At 41.4% G+C, this 20,081-nt stretch overlaps 1 protein-coding gene across 1 annotated transcript in view; it reads left to right on the forward strand.

The window, feature by feature from the left end:
- The first annotated feature begins 15,951 nt into the window (after nucleotides 1-15,951).
- BRF1 (BRF1 general transcription factor IIIB subunit) overlaps nucleotides 15,952-20,081 on the forward strand; it is a 319,000-nt gene continuing 314,870 nt past the window's right edge. The window contains exon 1 of the mRNA XM_070751063.1: nucleotides 15,952-16,300. Coding sequence (XP_070607164.1) covers nucleotides 16,114-16,300 — 187 coding nt within the window. The 5' untranslated portion in view covers nucleotides 15,952-16,113. The remainder of the gene's footprint in view (nucleotides 16,301-20,081) is intronic.

Here is a 20,081-nt window from a genome sequence, read left to right on the forward strand (position 1 = left end):
AGAAAATGCAGGGCATCCTTCATAAGCCACACCCACAGTGTGGTAGTAAATAATTGGTAGCCCTTCACTGGTATATTGCCCCTTCAAGCAGTGAATCTACCCTAATGAATTCAATGATTAAAATATTAAATAAATGAAAGCAACCCTGTTTATTCCAGAGCAAAAAAATGATGCACATTTATAGTTCATCAATAACTTGACTGACATTAATGAAAATTGTGCAAGAGAGTGAAGAACAAACAAGATGGTGCAAGAAGAAATAGTTGAGGAAGATGTAAGAAAGTCCAAAATTTAGGCAAAGTGTTTCAGTCACGCAATCTGTTCAAAGTCAGTCAAGGATGGAATCTATGGAATGAAACACTCATCCTCGCTTAGTTAGGTTATTAGTAACATTTGGGGATAAAGAATAATGCCCGCCTCATTGTATATGTACAAATGCATTTAATCTACAACCTCTTAGAAAATGATGTTTATAACATGCACGGCAAGCAGTTGTGGAAGATTTGCTAACCATGACTTGCTCCTGAAATCATCAGGAAATTGGCAAAATTTAGTTTTCTTGCCTCTGCCAAATCATTTAAAGTTTACTAGGCAGTAAGGCAGCTTGGAATATGGACCAAAGTGGAAAAAGAGAAGCTTAAAATTTATAATAAAAATGAGGTTGTATATATAGAGAGAGGCAAGAGTGGCTGTTTATCAAAGTTCTTCAACTAAACTAAAGCTTTGCACAGGGACAAAGCTATGTTATCTCCAGGGAAGTGAGGTTTTAGCTCCTAACATGGGTTTATAACATTCTTGTAGGAGCATGTAACTTGCTGAGGCCTGGTTCCATCTGAGAATGAATCATCTTTCTAACAGGAGAAAATGAGTCAGGAGTAAAATTCTTTTCACAAGCTTATTATAGGACTCTCCTTCTGCTTTGTTCAGGAGTCATAAAAGAAAAGAACAACTTTTGATAACATTATAATATATATTACAATAAAAGCAATAAAAATATAAAAGCATGGGCCCATCCTTCTTTGCATATTTTGTGCCTTGCACTGGTCTTCAATGTTCTGGTTTAGAATGAATTGATAGACCAAAAAGTGGCATTTTGTATGTATCTATGTATCTATGTATCTATGTATCTATGTATCTATGTATGTATGTATGATTTTATTTTATTTATTTTTATTTTTTATATTTATTTATTTGTTTGTTTATTTATTTATTTATTATTGGATTTGTATGCCGCCCCTCTCTGTGGACTCGGGGCGGCTAACAACAGTGATAAAAACAGCATGTAGCAATCCAATACTAAAACAACTAAAAAATCCTTATTATAAAACCAGACATACATACAGACATACCATGTATAAATTCTAGAGGCCTAGGGGGAAAGAATATCTCAGTTCCCCCATGCCTGACGGCAGAGGTGGGTTTTAAGGAGCTTACGAAAGGCAAGGAGGGTGAGGGCAATTCTGATCTCTGGGGGGAGTTGGTTCCAGAGGGCCGGGGCTGCCACAGAGAAGGCTCTTCCTCTGGGTCCCGCCAAATGACATCGTTTAGTTGACGGGACCCGGAGAAGGCCCACTCTGTGGGACCTAATCGGTCACTGGGATTCGTGCGGCAGAAGGCGGTCCCGGAGATAATCTGGTCCGGTGCCATTTTAAAATCTAATTACCAGTACTGTGCATAGAGAGTTTAAAATATGGAATCAGCCAACCCAGTTAAATTTCTCTCTCTCACACACACACACAACACACCAGACATAAAGTAATATGGGATTTAGACATTAAATGCAGAAATTTAAACTTCACTAATACCTCCATTCAATATTTGATGCTTGTACACAGCGGTGGGCTGCTGCCCAGATGGGGGGGGGGAATGCAGTGGGGTAGCGAAAATGGAGCTCCACTCCAGAGCATTGAAAGATGTGGAAAGAAAATGCAGGGCATCCTGCGTAAGCCATGCCCACAGTGTGGTAGTGAAAATTTTGGTAGCCCTTCACTGCTTGTACAGCACACTAGAGAAAAAAATGAGAAGACTGCCCGTATTTATTTATTAATTGGATTTCTATGCCACCCCTCTCTAAGGACTCAGAGCGGCTCACAACATATGCAATATACAATGTATAATGTAATCAATTAAAAATCTACAACCCCACCCCCCCAAAGAAAAACCCATAAAGAAAAACAATCATTCCATTCACTCCACATTTTCTCAACACATTCATTGGGTAGGGGGCAAAGATCTAGTAGCCCCAGGCCTGACAGCATAAGTGAGTCTTCAGACAAGGAGGGTAGGGGCAGTGCGAATCTCCGGGGGGAACTGATCCCAGAGGGAAAATATATATTACATGTATATGTTATACATTATATCAGTGATGGCAAACCCTTTTTTCCACAGGTGCCCAAAGTGTGTGGGTGTGCTCTATTGCGCATGTGTGAGTGCCCACATCCACAATTCAATGCCCGGGGAGGGCAAAAACAGTTTCCCCCATCCCTGGAGGCTCTCTGGAGGCTGGAAAAGGCCAGTTTCCCAACTTCTGGCGGGCCTAGTAGACACATGTTTCATCCTCCCTGGCCTCCAAAGGCTTCCCTGGAGCCTGGTGAGATTGAAAATGCCTAGGGGCTATCTGGAACCCAAAAATTCCCTCCCAGAGCCTCTGTGCAAACCAAAAATCAGCTGGCCAGCACATACATGCATGTTGGAGTTGAGCTAGGGCAATGGTTCACGTGCCAGCAGAAACTGCCGATCAATTTCCAGTCACAATTCAAAGTGTTGGTTATGACCTTTAAAGCCCTACATGGCATTGGACCAGAGTACCTCCGGAACTGCCTGCTACTGCACGAATCCCAGCGGCCAATAAGGTCCCACAGAGTTGGCCTTCCCCGCGTCCCATTGATTAAACAATGTCGTCTGGCGGCCCCGGCCCTCTGGAATCAACTCCCCCCGGAGATTAGAACTGCTCCAACCCTCCTTGTCTTCCGTAAACTACTTAAGACCCACCTATACCGCCAGGCATGGGGGATTTGAGAGATCTTTCCCCCAGGCTCATTATAATTTATGTTTGGTATGTATGTGCTGTTTGATTTTTAATTATGATAGGGTTTTTAGTTATTTTTAATATTAGATTTGTGCCATTATAATATTGTTTTTATCGTTGTGAGCCACCCCGAGTCTTTGGAGAGGGGCGGCATACAAATCTAATAAATTGAATTGAAAATTGAATATGGTTCCACATGCCACCTGTGGCACCCGTGCCATAGGTTCGTCATCACTGCATTACATTATAAAGTACACACATACATTTAATTTCATTTCATTTTATTGGATTTGTATGCCGCCCCTCTCCGTAGACTCGGGGTGGCTAACAACAGTAGTAAAAACAACAATGCAATACTAAAGAAGCTAAAACCCCTTATTTTAAAACCAGTCATACATACAAACGTACCATACATAAATTGTGGAAGCCTAGGGGAAAAGAATATCTTAATTCCCCCATGCCTGACGACAGAGGTGGGTTTTAAGAAGCTTGCAAAAGGCAAGAAGGGTGGGGGCAATTCTGTGGGGGGAGTTGGTTCCAGAGGGCCGGGGCCACCACAGAGAAGGCTCTTCTCCTGGGTCCCGCCAAACGGCATTGTTTAGTTGACGGGACATACAGTATATAATATCTGTGTTTGGAATAATTTTACCACTTTGCAAAATGGCTAATTTTTTACAAAGCAGACCAAGGCAGCTCCTCCCCAATCATTGCTGTTATTCATCTTCAGAACAGAACTGGAATTTTAAACACCCAAGCAGGTCTCTGGGACTTATCATAAATATACCAGACATTCTTTCTTTCATACTTTCAGACTCTGCTGATGCTTTTCCTATTTTGGCTGGAGAAACTTTTTTGCACCCTTCAAAAGGGATTCTATAAGGTCAAGACCAGAACTCCATTTCGGCATGCACTGATACAATTGCACTCACATACGTGACAGAGGGCAGGGCTGTGCTTGCCAGACCCTCCCAGATTGTGGAATCTTTGGTGCACCCCTATGAAAATGGTTTGCTGTCTGGAAGATTCAGACGCCTGATTAGGATTGAATCTAAGATCTTTCCTTGCTTGCATTTCAACAGTCTAGAATCATAACCTGGCATGCAATATTTTCGTCTCGTTCCCAGACTATTAAGTGCATCAGCTTACACTATCATTTTCCTCTTAAGTTAATGTTAACCCACAAAAGTAACTTATTATTAGACAACATGTTGGCAGACACAGGCACACTCTGCCCCAATCACTGGTCAGCTACTTTACTTTTAGCAACTGCCTGTTCTATAAGCCTTTTATTTGTTTATTAATTGGATTTATACGCCGCCCCTCTCCATGGATTTTTGCACTTTTCAACTTGTTAATTCATAATATTTTAACCACAATCGCTTAAATTTTGTGTGAAATTTCTTATTTATGCTTTCCTATTATATTTTTTTTAGTGTAAACATTCAGATGCTTAGGTGAGATGTAGAATTGGTGAGTAAATAAATAGATGGATAAAAAGTTATCTCCAAATGTCTAACCAGGAGCTCAAGTTGGTGTAAGGGCAGGTGGCCTGTGCTCAAAGTCAAGATGGTGGCCTATCTTGCAGAAAAAACAATTGCTGCCAACCTGCCTTCCATTGAGGACCTGTATACTGCACGAGTCAAAAAGAGGGTGGGGAAAATATTTACTGATCCCTCGCATCCTGGACATAAACTGTTTCAACTCCTCCCCTCAAAACGTCGCTATAGAGCACTGCACACCAAGACAACTAGACACAAGGACAGTTTTTTCCCGGACGCCATCACTCTACTAAACAAATAATTCCCTCAACACTGTCAAACTTTTTACTAAGTCTGCACTTCTATTTCTACTAGGTTTTTCTCATCATTCCTATCACCTTTTTCCTCCCACTTAGAACTGTATGATTGTAACTTGTTGCTTGTATCCTAAGATTTTATTAATATTGATTTTTTCATTGCTTATTTGACCCCTATGACAATCATTAAGTGTTGTACCACACGATTCTTGACAATTCTATATTTTCTTTTATGTACACTGAGAGCATCTGCCCCAAGACAAATTCCTTATGTGTCCAATCACACTTGGCCAATAAAGAATTCTATTCTATTCTATTTTATGCTTAAAGCTCCACTTTCCTTGCTCATGTGTTGCACAATATGCATATAAAGGTGGACTATTAATCACACAGTTGCAGCTCTCCTTTTCACCTTTTTGAAATCTTCCCCATAGAAACCCCTGCTTCCAAACAGAGGACATCATGGAACCACTATTTTATTTGGGGAAGGACAGGAATTTGATGTGCTCTTCTCAGAGATGGAGTTCAGAAGGTTCTGATGAGTTCTGGAGAACTGGTAGTAGCATATACTTCCTTATATGGAAGTTAGCTATATGTTATCTTCATGCTGTATATCAAGTTAATTATTTCCCACGTGGTCATGGATTCTGCAGCTTGCTTACTCAGCCTGGACTTTGCTGCCTTTCCATAGAGGAAGAATAAGGTTTATACAGCACCCATTAGGCTATAACATCACCCTTCAGCAATATTCTATCCCAATGTTCAGTGCCTAAGAACCTATGATTACAACAGTAGTGGAAATTTTGAATAGTTCAGAGAACTGCTAAATACTCCTGACTGGTCCTACCCCATCTATTCTCTGCCTCCTGAGCTCCAGCTGATTGGGAGGAAATGGGGATTTTGCAGTAACCTTCCCCTGGAGTGGGGAGGGAATGGAGTTTTTGTAGTATCCTTCCCCTGCCATGCCCACCAAGCTGTGCCCACAGAACTGGTAGTTTAAAAAATTTGATTCCCGCCAATGCCTCTTCTGTATTATGAATAGGATTTTGGGATGCAGAACTTCTGCTTTTCCTCATTCCGTTGTCTAGGGACAAATGAGAGATGTTAAATAGCAGAGTTGTTTATTTGCTGGTTTTTCTGTATTTGTCATTTGCAGGCACTCCCCCATCCCAATAAGAGCTCTTGTTTCCAGCAGCTGGTCAGTTTCAGTCCTCCCACCCACCCCATCCCCCCAAAAAACCCCAGATAGCTTGTATAATCATGGTAGAATCTGCCCCCCTCCTACTGTGATTCTTCCCACCCTAGCGTCATCCTGTATCTGTCAATTTCATATGATTTTAAATTTTGGAGACTGCTAGATGTGAGAAGGGACACAGATAAAACAATGTAAGGGCCTTTCCTTGCCTTTTGTTCCTGAAGTGGGGAAAAACCATGTTGCTCTTCCCCAGAGCCAACACCCACACAGCTTGGCAATGAGACCTGTCACTACAGCTGACTGCATACAGCTCAACATGAAGAGGCTTTGGGATTAGTGAACAGGTGTATCACTGCTATTCTTTCATTCTCCTCCTACTTTGTTTCACCACCAACTGCTCTTAATGTGAACAAAATTAAGACTAAGCAAAAAAACCTCCTTAAACACAAGCTGGGTTGACTTAGCACAAGCTTATTAATAAAAGTAATTATGACTTGTAGTGACCATATATTCTTCATGCCAATCGGTCATCAGGACTGGGTCCTGGATCCTTTTGCTGCTGGTTTGTTCAGGGCTGCGCTGTGTGCAGGCGCCCCAGCAACAATAATAAAAAAAGATTCTGCGCATGTGCAGAAGCAAAATTCAAGATGGTGGCGCCCACAGCACTGGAACCAAAGTTCCATCCTAAGCCGAGCTGTGGCCCAGCAGGCTAATTCAGAGTCAAAGTTATGGTTATCTAAAGGGGTATCTATTATCGCTGTAACTGAATCCCTCCATCGTACTGCTAGACAGTGTTTAAGGGGTGACTTGATCAAAGTGTATAAAATCATGCATGGGATAGAAAAGGTGCATAGAGAAAAATTATTTTCTCTATCACACAATACTAGGACAAGGGGGCACTTCCTAAAGCTCATAGGTAAAAAAGTGAGGACAAATAAAGGGAAATATTTGGTTTATGGAATTCACTTCCAGAAGAGGTCGTGACAGCTGTCAGTCTGGATAGCTTCAAGGCAGGATTAGACAGATTCCTGGATGACAAGTGTATCAGTGGTTATTGAAACGGATGTCCATGTGCCGCCTCTATGTTGGTTGAGGCAGGCAGGATTCCCTTGAGTACCATTTGTTGGGAGTGAAAGGAAAGGGAGGGTCTTGCCTTCTCTTTCTACTCAAGATCCCCATGGACAATTGGTGGGCCACTGTGTGACACAGAATGCTGGATTCGATGGGGTTTGGCCTGATTCAGCATGGCTCTTCTTATGTTCTTAGTTGCCCTCTTCATCCCTTCCTTTCGACCTTTATCAACATTAGAGCCTTCTCCACAAAGCTGGGTCTTCCCATAATCTGTCCAAAGCAGGGAGTTCCACTTACCCTCACCACCAATTTGCATCGTGACATTTTGCACATGTGTGCAAAATCTTGTGCAATTCTGTTTCTGCGCATGCTCAGTAGTTATAATCAGCCCGAAACACAACTGAGGAGCTGATCAGTTGTGCTTTGTGAGAAGGAATAAAGTAAATCTGGGGGGGGGGGGGGGGAAGGAGCAAAGGAAAAAACTTCCAAACATAAAAAAAAATGGAAAAAATTCCCCCCAAAAGATTGTGCCCATGGACTGGCACTGACCGAAGTGGATCTGATGCCATCGTGACATCAGCAGTAGGTCGCTACTGGTTCAGGCCATCCAGTCAGAACCGAGAGGAACCCACCCCTGGTCCAAAGTACTGTATGATCATTGGAACCTAGTTATTTGCGGTGTAAATGAGAACTGGGGGCCGTTTGTTTGATGATCCACTTTTTATACACAAAGAAATACTGAGATTCATAGTCCTACGGCTAGCATTTTTTAAAGAAATAACACCTTTCTATGATTATTTTCTTCCTGATTTAAATGAATATGAGATGCTTTCTCTCTCTTCCCCCCCTTTCCAGAGCCACAATTAAATAAAATTCTATCCCTGCTCCACATTCCTCCAATCTACTTACAGTGGTATCTCTACTGAAGAACTTTTCTAGATAAGAACTGGGTGTTCAAGATTTTTTTGCCTCTACTTAAGAACCATTTTCTACTTAAGAACCCGAGCCCAGAAAAATTTCCCAGGAAATTTGAGAGTGGCACGAAGGCCCAGCCAGTTTCTTGCCATTCCCTCTGGGTTTCTGTCTCTGGTGCAGTGTATGGGAGGCGTGTGCTCCTCCTCGCCGCCTCAGAGTCCCTATTTTTTTTTAAAGCCTTAAAGTTTTGGATTTTTTTGATTTTCCTCACCTTCTTCCTTCGGCAGCGACTGTCCTCCTCCTCTTCTTCCTCCTCCTCCTCCCACCCAAATTCCGAGCTTTTATTTCTTTCCTAATGGGTTTGCACACATTATTTGCTTTTACATTGATTCCTATGGGGAAAATTGCTTCTACTTAAGAACGTCTCTACTTAAGAACCTGGTCACGGAATGAATTAAGTTCTTAAGTAAAGGTACCAATGTATATCACACAAAACTGAACAGTCTAAATTCTAAGAATGATGTCCTAGACACCTTATAATCCACAGTATCTCTAGAACTGTGATGGCGAACCTGTGGCAGCCCTATAGGAGGGCATGTGAGACGTTGCCCTACATCAGCTCCAATGTGCAACTGCATGCTGGCCAGCTGATTTTTGACATTGGGGAAGGCTGTTTCGCCCTCTGGATGTTTCAGGGAAGCTCTCCTGAAGCCCCGGAGTGCAACCCCCCCCGATCAATGGGCAAACTGGAAGTGTAGAAAACATACTTCCGGTTTGCCCATTGTGCTGTTTTTTACACTCCAGGGCTTCAGGAAGCTTTCCTGAACCTCCGGAGTACAGAAAACAGCACAACAGGCAAACCGGAAGGCCGTTTTTACAAACGTTCGGTTTGGCTGTTTTTTTCAGTGTTCCAGGCTTCAGTGAGGCCTGTGGGCATGTGCGGGGACTGAGAGGATTATGCGCATGCACAGGAGCAGCATGCGGGGGGCCCACATACAAGGGGGAGAGGGAAGGGGTGTGGTCACGTGCACACATGCTAGCACACCAACACACCCCTTTTTGGCACCGGGTGTTCAAGATTTTTTGCCTCTTCTTAAGAATCATTTTCTACTTGAGAACCCGAGCCCGGAAAAATTTCCCAGGAAATTTGAGAGCTGCATGAAGGCCTGGCTAGTTTCCTGCCATTCTCCTTTTAATCCTGGTTATCTTGGGCTTTTCTGGACTGCCAGAGGAGCCTTTCGGCTTCAGCCAAACCAAGGAGTCACTGACACCATCACAGTGAAGGAAAGGTGCCGGCTATAAAGCAAGTGAGCGAGAGAAGCAGCAGCCGCCTTTCAGTCAAAGGAGCAGGAGGTCCCCCCCTCTCACCTGCCTGGGTTTCTCTCTCTGGCACAGTGAATGGGAGGCAGCCTTCTACCTGGTGTATGGGAGGCGTGTGCTGCTCCTCACTGCCTCAGAGTCCCTCTTTCTTTTTAAGCCTTAAAGTTTTGGATTTTTTTGATTCCCCTTCTCACCTTCTTCCTTCGGCAGCGACTGTCCTCCTCCTCTTCTTCCTCCTCCTCCTCCCACCCAAATTCCGAGCTTTTATTTCTTTCCTAATGGGTTTGCACACATTATTTGCTTTTACATTGATTCCTATGGGAAAAATTGCTTCTACTTACAAACTTTTCTACTTAAGAACCTGATCATGGAACGAATTAAGTTTTTAAGTAGAGGTACCACTGTATTTCAAAATTTAGATCTCCGTCCCCACCATGGAAGATGGCAAGCAAAACTTACCCTGCTCAATATTGACTGCTTGCTCGCTCTGTTGCAATTTCTAACCAATCATACAATTGTCCTATTCATGTCCTTTCAAAAAAATAAATAAATTGGGACTGTTACATAAAAAAGAAGAGCAGCTGTCTTCAGACAACAATGGCTCTCCAGAGTAGGAAACAAAGATGAGCACTGCCCTCTAGAGTCAGACTGGCCTGGGTAAGAGAAAACTTTACCTTTTAAAAAACTTTGCTATTTCTTGGAGCTTGGAGCTGCAGTTCTGTTCTCTCACTCTTTTTGGAGTTTTCAAAGGGACATTGGGAAGGCAGTTGTGGGAGAGGAAATGAGGATTCACCCCATCCCAATTTTCCTCTTCCTTATTTCTTTTTTTAATTGAATTTTAAAAACAAAAACAAAACACAAAACAACAATGACATTAAACTTTAAATAAATTTGTAGAGACATAATGGATACTAGCAAAATGAAAAACAAAACAAAAAAAGAAAAAAAACAGCGGAAAAGAAGGAAAAAACCAAACATAAATAAAACATACATTTGGGATATTTACATCCTCTTCTCATTCATAACTTCGATCGGAGATATATGCATTTTCTCCTTGTTTTTGTTAACGTATTGCTTTGCATATTGACATATTTGCGTACTTTTCTACAAACTTGGATTCTAATCTTTTGAACTGTCTTTCTATATAGTTTATTTTCTTTTATCCTTTCTTTCTTTCATTTAACCAATTATAAAAGTTCTCCCATATTTTATAGTAGCCCGAATCATCCTTCCCTTCTAGTTTTCTTGACAGTATATCCTCTTCCTTATCCTGGGAGGGGTGTGGTGTGTGGGGCAGGGTCAGCCAAGAGTGGGATTTGGGAGTTCTCTGAACTGCACAGAATGCTGCAATGTCCTGCCTGTCAATGACTACTTCAGCTTCAACCACCACAACACAAGAGCACATAACAGATTCAAGCTCAATATTAACCGCTCCAAACTTGACTGTAAAAAATACGACTTTAGTAATACAGTTGTCAAAGCATGGAACTCATTACCGGACTCAGTAGTATCTCCCCCTAACCCCCAATATTTCACCTTTAGACTGTCCACAGTTGACCTCTCCAGATTACTAAGAGGTTAGTAAGGGGCGTGCATAAGTGCACTAGTGTGCCTCCCATCCCCTGTCCTATTGTCCCTCCTGTATCTCATATATCTTCTCTTCTATCCTTATATCTTTCTTCTATTCTCTCATCGATTTATTTTATCCTATATTCTCTGTTCTATTCTTTCTCTAATTCTATTTCCTCGATGGTGTCCTCTATTACCTTTATTGTGTATTATTGTGTATTGGACTAACTAACTAACTAACTAACCAACCAGCCAGCCAGCCAGCCAGCCAGCCAGCCAGCCAGCCAGCCAGCCAGCCAGCCAACCAACCAACCAACCAACCAACCAACCAACCAACCAACCAACCAACCAACCAACCAACCAACCAACCAACCAACCAAACAAACAAACAAACAAACAAAATCTTAGCTAGAGGTTCTACCAAACTCCTGCAAACCCCCAGCAGCCCACTCCTGCCCAGAATCTGCTTCTGAAGCACAAGATGATGTCTGACGTTTACTTACTCTTCTAAATTCTAAATGAATTTATCAACAGTTCAAAAGTTGATTTTGTTTACAGAAGTGCTGAGTAACATAAAGAGTAAGGATGTAGCTCCCTCTGCTGTTTGCATCCTATCATTACTGAACATGTGCTATCTTAATAGCCTGGAGTGACCACTTTTTGTTACCAGTTGCAAGGAGTTCTCACTTGCACACGCTTCAAAAATGTCCCCCACATTAAGGGCAAATTTGAAAATGTGAAAAAAAGTCTGTTATTACTCTGTTAAGTGAGATTAAAAAAAGAATGAGGAAGCTAATTCCTGAGAATATGCAGAAGTAATTGCTTGCTTTTTTTCTTCAAGCAGCTGCTGAAGACAGGGAAGACACAATTCAATTTCCTTAGTTAGTTAGCAATTTATTACCAGAATATAACTGTATTGATTTTTGATGCTTTAAATGAGAGGTCTTCAAACTTGGCAACTTTTAGACTTGTGGACTTCAACTCCTAGAATTCTCCAGCCAGGCACACGTAGAATCCTCAGGGTTATCTCTTTCCCAGCTCCTGTGTTTGCTGCCTTAGGAGTAAGTCAATAAAAGTCAGAGAATTGTGGTTTTTTTTCTCTGCCTACTACTCTTGGCCTCAAATAGAATGTTTACATTTTCCTGTTTGAGAAAGTGGCCTTATTAGAAGTAGCATGTAATATTGTCAGGGAATGTAGAATGACTATTATGCAGCTATAATTACTGGATTTCTGAATGAATTTCTGAATAAACTGATTTGGGATAAATTAAAGAAATATTCTGTATTGCTATCAGCTATCATGCACTGTAGGGTAGTGTGTTTTATGTTCTTGGTTTACAGTACAATAATACTTTTACACTGGTCAGGTTTACAAATTACGTTATACAAACGCTATGTTGAGTGTAGGTATACAGTATGAAGTGGGTTAATACAGGCAACTTTAATGTCAATAAAGGCCCTAAACATGCATGTGTGTATTATCAGTAAATAAGAAAATGTTAGCGTTAACATAAATCATAGAAAATTTGACTCTGGTACAGAGAATCTAAAGGTTATCTGGAATTTGACTGAACAATATTGTTAAATAATATTGCCTATGTTCTGTAATTCATGCTGTAATTAAGTCTTCTCTATACAGTATACAAGTTCATGTGATCATTGATTAAAGAACATGATCTTTTACCTACTCAGGGCTCTGTGTTCTGGCTTTACTGAACTGACCCTATAGTAATAATAGTTCTACAAGAAATAATTGAGTCTGTCACCTGCATCTCTATAACTGTCTGGTTTGGTTCTGCAACCCAACAAGACCGACAGACTTCAGAGGATAATCAGAACTGCAGAAAAAACAATTGCTGCCAACCTGCCTTCCATTGAGGACCTGTATAACTGCACGAGTCAAAAAGAGGGCAGGGGAAATATTTACTGATCCCTCACATCCTGGACATAAACTGTTTCAACTCCTACCCTCAAAATGTCGCTACACAGCACTGCACACTAAGACAACTAAACACAAGAACAGTTTTTCCCTGAATGCCATCACTCTACTAAACAAATAATTCCCTCAACACTGTCAAACCTTTTACTAAGTCTGCACTTCTAGTATTTCTACTAGTTTTTTCTCATAGAAACATAGAATATTGACGGCAGAAAAAGACCTCATGGTCCATCTAGTCTGACCTTATACTATTTCCTGTATTTTATCTTAGGATGGATATATGTTTATCCCAGGCATGTTTAAATTCAGTTACTGAGGATTTACCAACCACGTCTGTTTGAAGTTTGTTCCAAGGATCTACTACTCTAGGATCTAGGATCTACTCATAATTCCTATCATCCATTTCCTCCCATTTAAGACTGTATGACTGTAACTTGTTGCTTGTATCCTAATATTGATTGTTTCTTCTTTGCTTATTTGACCCCTATGACAGTGTTTCCCAACCTTGTAGCTAAAATTTTGTAGCCAAATACAAAAAATGCCCTAATAACAAATGAATTATGTCTACTGTAACTGCAATTGTTGAACAAATATTAGCAAAACCATACTTGCCATTTATCAAAATTTTTCAACTATTCTGAGTGTGTTCTTGATCTTATAATAATAGCAATAGCATTTAGTGCTTTAGAGCTCTAAGCAGTTTTACAGATTGTTACAGCATAGACTTACAACACTTAGACTTATGTACCACATCATAGTGTTTTACAGCACTCTTTAAGCAGTTTACAGCATATTGACCCCCAGGAATCTGGCTCCTCATTTTACTGACCTTGACGGGATGGAAGGCTGAGTCAACCTTGAACTGGTGAGACTTGAACAGTCAAACTGCAGGTAGCTGGTAGGCAGAAGAATTAGACTGCAATATTGCATTCTAACCACTGCGCCACCATGGCTCAGGATCCTAAAATCTCGATGGGAATTGTTCAACCTATATGTGGTTCTCATTTAGTGACCACAATTGCGACCAGCAATTCAGTGGTTAAATGAAATGGTTGCTAGGTGAGACTATAAGTGTGCTTATGATCTCATTTCAGATCTCTTTTGCTTTACAGACTTTTGAAGGTTGCAAATGCGAGGACTGGTCATATTACTTTTTCATCATCACTGTAACAAGAAGTGGTCATTAAACAAGGCAATTGCTAAACGAGGGCTGTCTGTATTTCAAAGGGAAGAAGAAGAGAAATACAAATTAAGAAAACAGTGACTTGCCTAAGCATTCTAGATATTAGTAATTGAGAATTTTCATGTGTAAATATCTACTCATACAAAAATTTTAAGTTGTAGGCTATTATTATATGCATATATGTATATGCAATGTTGTTCTGTATGGAATAGAGGTTTAGTCTGCATAGCTGTTAGTTTTCCTGCTGTTAAATAGACAATTTGAAGACCCCACGTATCATTCTTATTGTTCTTATTCTTTAAGAACAAGAAACATAAAGGTGATAAAAGTGTTTGAATATTTAAAATGGAAAAATAATGTTTCAGGAAAGGAATGATGATGTTGTAAACTACCCCCCTGGGGAATGATCGGCATACAAATTTAATGAATGAATGAATGAATGAATCCATATCTTAAGTCTTCTCTATATACAAGTTCATGTGATCATTGATTAAAGAACCTGATCTTTTACCTACTCAGGGTTATGTGTTCTGGCTTTACTGAACTGACCCTATAGTAATAATAAGTCTACAGAGGAATCATTGAGTCTGTCATCTGCACCTCTATAACTGTCTGGTTTGGTGCTGCAACCCAATAGGACCGACACAGACTTCAGAGGAGAATCAGAACTGCAGAAAAAACAATTGCTGCCAACCTGCCTTCCATTGAGGACCTGTATACTGCACGAGTCAAAAAGAGGGCGGGGAAAATATTTACTGACCCCTCACATCCTGGATATAAACTGTTTCAACTCCTACCCTCAAAACGTTGCTACACAGCACTACACACCAAGACAACTAAACACAAGAACAGTTTCCCCCCCGAACGCCATCACTCTACTAAACAAATAATTCCCTCAACACTGTCAAACTTTTTACTAAATCTGCACTTCTAATAATAATGATTAATAATAATAATTTAATAATAACTTCTAGTATTTCTACTAGTTTGTTCTCACAGAAACATAGAAGATTGACGGCAGAAAAAGACCTCATGGTCCATCTAGTCTGCCCTTATATTATTTCCTGTATTTTATCTTAGGATGGATATGTTTATCCCAGTCATGTTTAAATTCAGTTACTGTGGATTTACCAACCACGTCTGCTGGAAGTTTGTTCAAAGGATCTACTACTCTAGGATCTACTCATCATTCCTATCACCCATTTCCTTCCATTTAGGACTGTATGACTGTAGCTTGTATCCTAATATCGCTTGTTTCTTCTTTGCTTATTTGACCCTATGACAGTGTTTCCCAACCTTGGCCACTTCAAGATATCTGGACTTCAATTCCCAGAATTCCCCAGCCAGCATTTGCTGGCTGGGGAATTCTGGGAGTTGAAGTCCAAATATCTTGAAGTGGCCAAGGTTGGGAAACACTGCCCTTTGACAATCATTAAGTGTTGTACCACGATTCTTGACACATGTATATTTTATTTTATGTACACTGAGAGCATATGAACCAAAGACAAATTCCTTGTGTGTCCAATTACATTTGGCCTTTCTCGCGAGGCCTGCCTACCTACGGCAAGCCTCCACTTTCCGCGGCAGTGTATCCCGGTCCGCCTATTCTATTCTATTTTACTGTAAATGAGGAAATTCGTCGGCCATCACCAAAAGCAAAAATCACAATTGAACCTCTCCACAATTCAGCCTCCTGCTGCCAAATCACCCAGCGGCGGGGTGACGGGACATGGTATTCTAAAGGCTTAAGGAGCAAGTAATAGCAGCAGAAACGCCTGTGAATTGCAACGTCCAGCGTCGTAGTATCCCCACAAAAACCACCCAAGGGGCGGACCGGGATACACTGCCGCGGAAAGTGGAGGCTTGCCGTAGGTAGGCAGGCCTCGCGAGAAAGGGCGGGTTTTGGGCGCCGCGGCTCCTCCTTCTCCGGCAGCGAATGGGCGGCTGAGCCAGGCCTGCGTGGAGGAGGAACAGCGCGAGGAAAAGCGCCGGCAGTGTGTGCTTGAGTCAGGCGGAGCGGCTTGGGCCGCTTGCACAGGGAAGTTGCTCCAGCCTTGCTTGCTTGCCGGACACCGCCGCCGCCGCCTCGCCGGTCAAGATGTCCGGGGGGCGGGTGTGCGCTGCCTGCGGCGGCTCCGACATCGAGGTGGACTCAGCCCGGGGCGATGCCGTCTGCACCGGATGCGGTTCGGTGCTGGAAGACAACATCATCGTCTCCGAGGTGCAGTTCGTGGAGAACAGCGGCGGAGGCTCCTCGGCGGTCGGGCAGTTCGTCTCCCTAGACGGTGCGAGCCTGTGTGTGTGTGTTGTGGGGAGGTAGCGGGAATCGGGGCCGGGCTTTGGAGGGGATGGGGGAGCCGTAGTCCGATGTCGCCTCTGGTACGACCGGCCGCGATGTTGCTCCCGAGAGCAGTAGATTCTAAATCACTAGTAACATAATTGGAAGGGATCCTTGGAGATCTTCTAGTCCAACCCCCTGCTTAGGCAGGAAGCCCTACACCGCTTTAGACAAATGGTTATCCAACGCCTTCTTAAGAATTCCCAGTGTTGGATCATTCCCAACTTCTGGTGGCAGGACGTTCCACTGATCAATTGTTCTGACTGTCATTTCTTGCACTCATTGCTCTGTCTGTCTGTCTTATCATCTATCTAATGTATTTGCCGCCCATCTTGTGGTCCAGGTGACTTTTTAACCTCCATCAATCTAATTAGAACTGAGATGAATGTGTGACCCTCTAAGGCAGGGAACATTGCCTCTTCTATGACTTGTGGACTTCAACTCCCAGAATTTCTGAGCCAATCATGTTAGTTCAGGAATACTGGGAGTTGAAGTCCACATATCATAGAACAGTTCCCTACTCCTGCCTTAGAGGGTCACACATTCATCTCAGTTCTAATCAGATTGATGGAGGTTAAAAAGTCACCTGGACCACAAGATGGGTGGAATAATAATAATAATAATAATAATAATAATAATAATAATAATAATAATAATTGTATGCCGCCCCTCTCCGAGGACAACAACAACAATAATAATAAATTAGATTTGTATGCCGCCCCTCTCCTTAGTTCTGGTCGCTTCTCTCCTTGTTTAGTTTCCACCCATTGCTTCTTATCCTGCCTTCGGGGGCTTTGGAGACTAGCACGTGGGTGCCGTGGGAGAACCACAACTCATCTCCTTCCCTCCTTCTGGATCTGGTGCAGAATTTGCTTAGCTTAAAAGCAAAGCAGTGCAATGACAAAATAGCTTAGGACACTTGTTAGAAGCCAATTTGCAACTGTTTCTTTATATATGCGACTTTAGAGTTTATTATGGGTTTTCCTGTTCTTATTACTAATTATTTGACTTGTTTATCTATTCGCTGGCTGGGGAATTCTGGGAGTTGAAGCCCAGATCTCTTCAAGTTGCCAAGGTTGGGAAACACTGGTTTATTGTATGTGCTGTTTATTGTTGTAAGCCACCCTGAGTCCCATTGGGATTGGGCAGCACAGAAGTCAATTAAATTAAATTTATGTACTACTGATCATAGTTCCCTCTAAGCTGAGCAGTGAGCAATCGCTCACTTAAAAATCATCATCAACTCAGAGTTTTCCAAACCTGCCCAGAAGCCGAGAGGGAAAGAGTGAGAGGGAAGGAGAGAGAGGAAGAGAGGAAGAGAGAGAAACAGATAGAAAAAAGAGAGGAAGGAAAAGAGAAAGAAAAAGAATGGGAGTAAGGAAGAGAGAAAGAAAATCAAAATCTAGTTTGAAACTAGCTCAACTATTTAAGTGGCATTTTGATATTGATAGAGTTGCCCTCTTATGAGCTCACTGTTATAGACACACAGTACAGTATTTTATTTTGAAATTCTCTGAGGCAAAACAGGGTGGGTTTTTTATTTGTTTGTTTGTTTGTTTATTTATTTATTAATTATTTCTGTGCCGCCCAGTCCCAAAGGGACTGCCGCTCAGACACTATACTTTTCCGCCCACCCCCCCAAAAAATTAGAGGGAACACTGCTACTGATTAGGACAGCTCTTGTGTCAAGAGGCACTGACTTGTAAACTTCTGCAACTCTTTAGGTCTTACACAGAAAGTTAATTTTGTCCCATCTTAATTCTGTGGCCTCCGTATTTGCAGCTGGTCAATCCTCCGACAACTGTCTCCGATTCCTCTTTTTCCTTAAAATTGTATCTGAGCTCTTTCTCTGGTTTGTCATGCCAAGTCTGGGGAAGGGGCTACTTTGTACCATAAGAAATAGCCTCCGAAGAAGAATAAGTCCTGGTTCAGAAAGGAGTGAGAGGGAAATATTTATTTTCAGATGCCCATTTGTGTTGTTATAGATCAGTGGTTCTCAACGTTTCTAATACAGTTCCTCATGTGGTGACCCACAACCATAAGTCTAGCCCCAATTCTCCCAACAGAGCTTTAAGCCGATTGGCAGCAAGGTCAGAGGGACACCCCCATTGTAAACCCCTGATTGGTCGGATTGCAAAAATATTAGTATTTTCCCATGGTTTTAGGTGCCCCCTGTGTAATGGTCATTTGACCCCCAAAAGGGTCCCGAACCCCAGGTTGAGAACCACTGTTATAGATGGAAAATGAATGTTTCTGTTAAATATATCTGTCTGACATGAGATCTGCCCTTCTCCTAATCTTTGTTATAATAACTATGGGTGCCCTTCCTGTTCCATTGGACTTTCATTCATTCCTTTCTCTACCTACTAGTTTTAGAATAGGATAGAATAGAATTTTATTGGCCAAGTGTGATTGGACTAACAAGGAATTTGTCTTGGTGCTTATGCTCTCATTGTACATAAAACAAAAGATAAAATCATCAAGGATCGCAAGATACAAAACTTAATGATGTTCCTGGCACAAATAAGCAATCAAACCATCACTCTACTAAACAAGTAACAACACTGTCAGACTTTTTACTAAATCTGCATTTCTATTTCTATTAGTTTTTTCTCATCATCCCTATCATCTTTTTCCTCCCACTTAGGACTGTATGACTGTAACTTGTTGCTCGTATCCTAAGATTTTTATTAATATTTATTGTTTCTTCATGGCTTACTTGACCCCTATGACAATCATTAAGTGTTGTACCTCATGATTCTTGACAAATTTATCTTTTTCTTTTATGTACGCTGAGAGCATATGCACCAAGACAAATTCCTTGTGTGTCCAATCATATGTGGCCAATAAAATTCTATCCTATCCTATCCTATTCTCCTCTTTTATTGCTTCGTGAATCAAGGGTGGAGGTCTTCAAACTTGGCAAGTTTAAGGCTTTTGGTCTTCAACTGGCTGGCGAATTCTGGGAATTGAACTGCACAAGCCTTAAACTTGCCAAGTTTGGGGATCCCTGATCAAGGGAGACAAAAAGTTCTGGTTCTTCATTAACAATTGTTAATGTTGTGTGCCAACTGCTCTTAAGTTATAACTAATTTGTAATTAGAGCAGTAGATCATTTTTTGCTGTTCCCATTTTCCCATTTTTCAATACACCTTTTTTCTCCTGCTGCCCAATTCTCAACGTGCATCATTTAATAGTATTATTTGATACTGGATGAAGACGTTCTGATTTGTGGTTCCTCGAGTGAAGAGATTTCTCATAGCAAGATACAAAATTATAGGTGTTCCCACTTACACGGATGTGTGCTGGTTCTGATTTGGTTGCCTGGCATCTTTACGATGGATAGCCAGAACTGGCTATTAGAGAGCTTATTGTTTGCAGCTGTTTTCATTTATATTTATTTGTTTGTTTGTTTGTTTGTTTATTGATTTATTTATTTATTTATTTATTTATTTATTTATTTATTTAATCATTCATTCAATTTCTAAGCCGCCCAACTTCCTAGAGACTCTAGGCGGCTCACAGTAAAAATATAAAACATAAGTAATAGTACAAAAACCTCTAAAAATAGTTTAAAAACAATTTACAATACAGTTAACCCCTGGATACCATTAATGGCCGAATCTCGCTGGTTACCCCCATAAGATCAATGGGCCGAGGCTGATCGGGAAAGCCAGTTCTTTACTGCTTCCTGGAAGACCAATAGGGTGGGGGTAGTCCGGATCTCA

The sequence above is a fragment of the Erythrolamprus reginae genome, chromosome 1, assembly GCF_031021105.1.
Source record: "Erythrolamprus reginae isolate rEryReg1 chromosome 1, rEryReg1.hap1, whole genome shotgun sequence".
Taxonomy (NCBI): domain Eukaryota; kingdom Metazoa; phylum Chordata; class Lepidosauria; order Squamata; family Dipsadidae; genus Erythrolamprus; species Erythrolamprus reginae.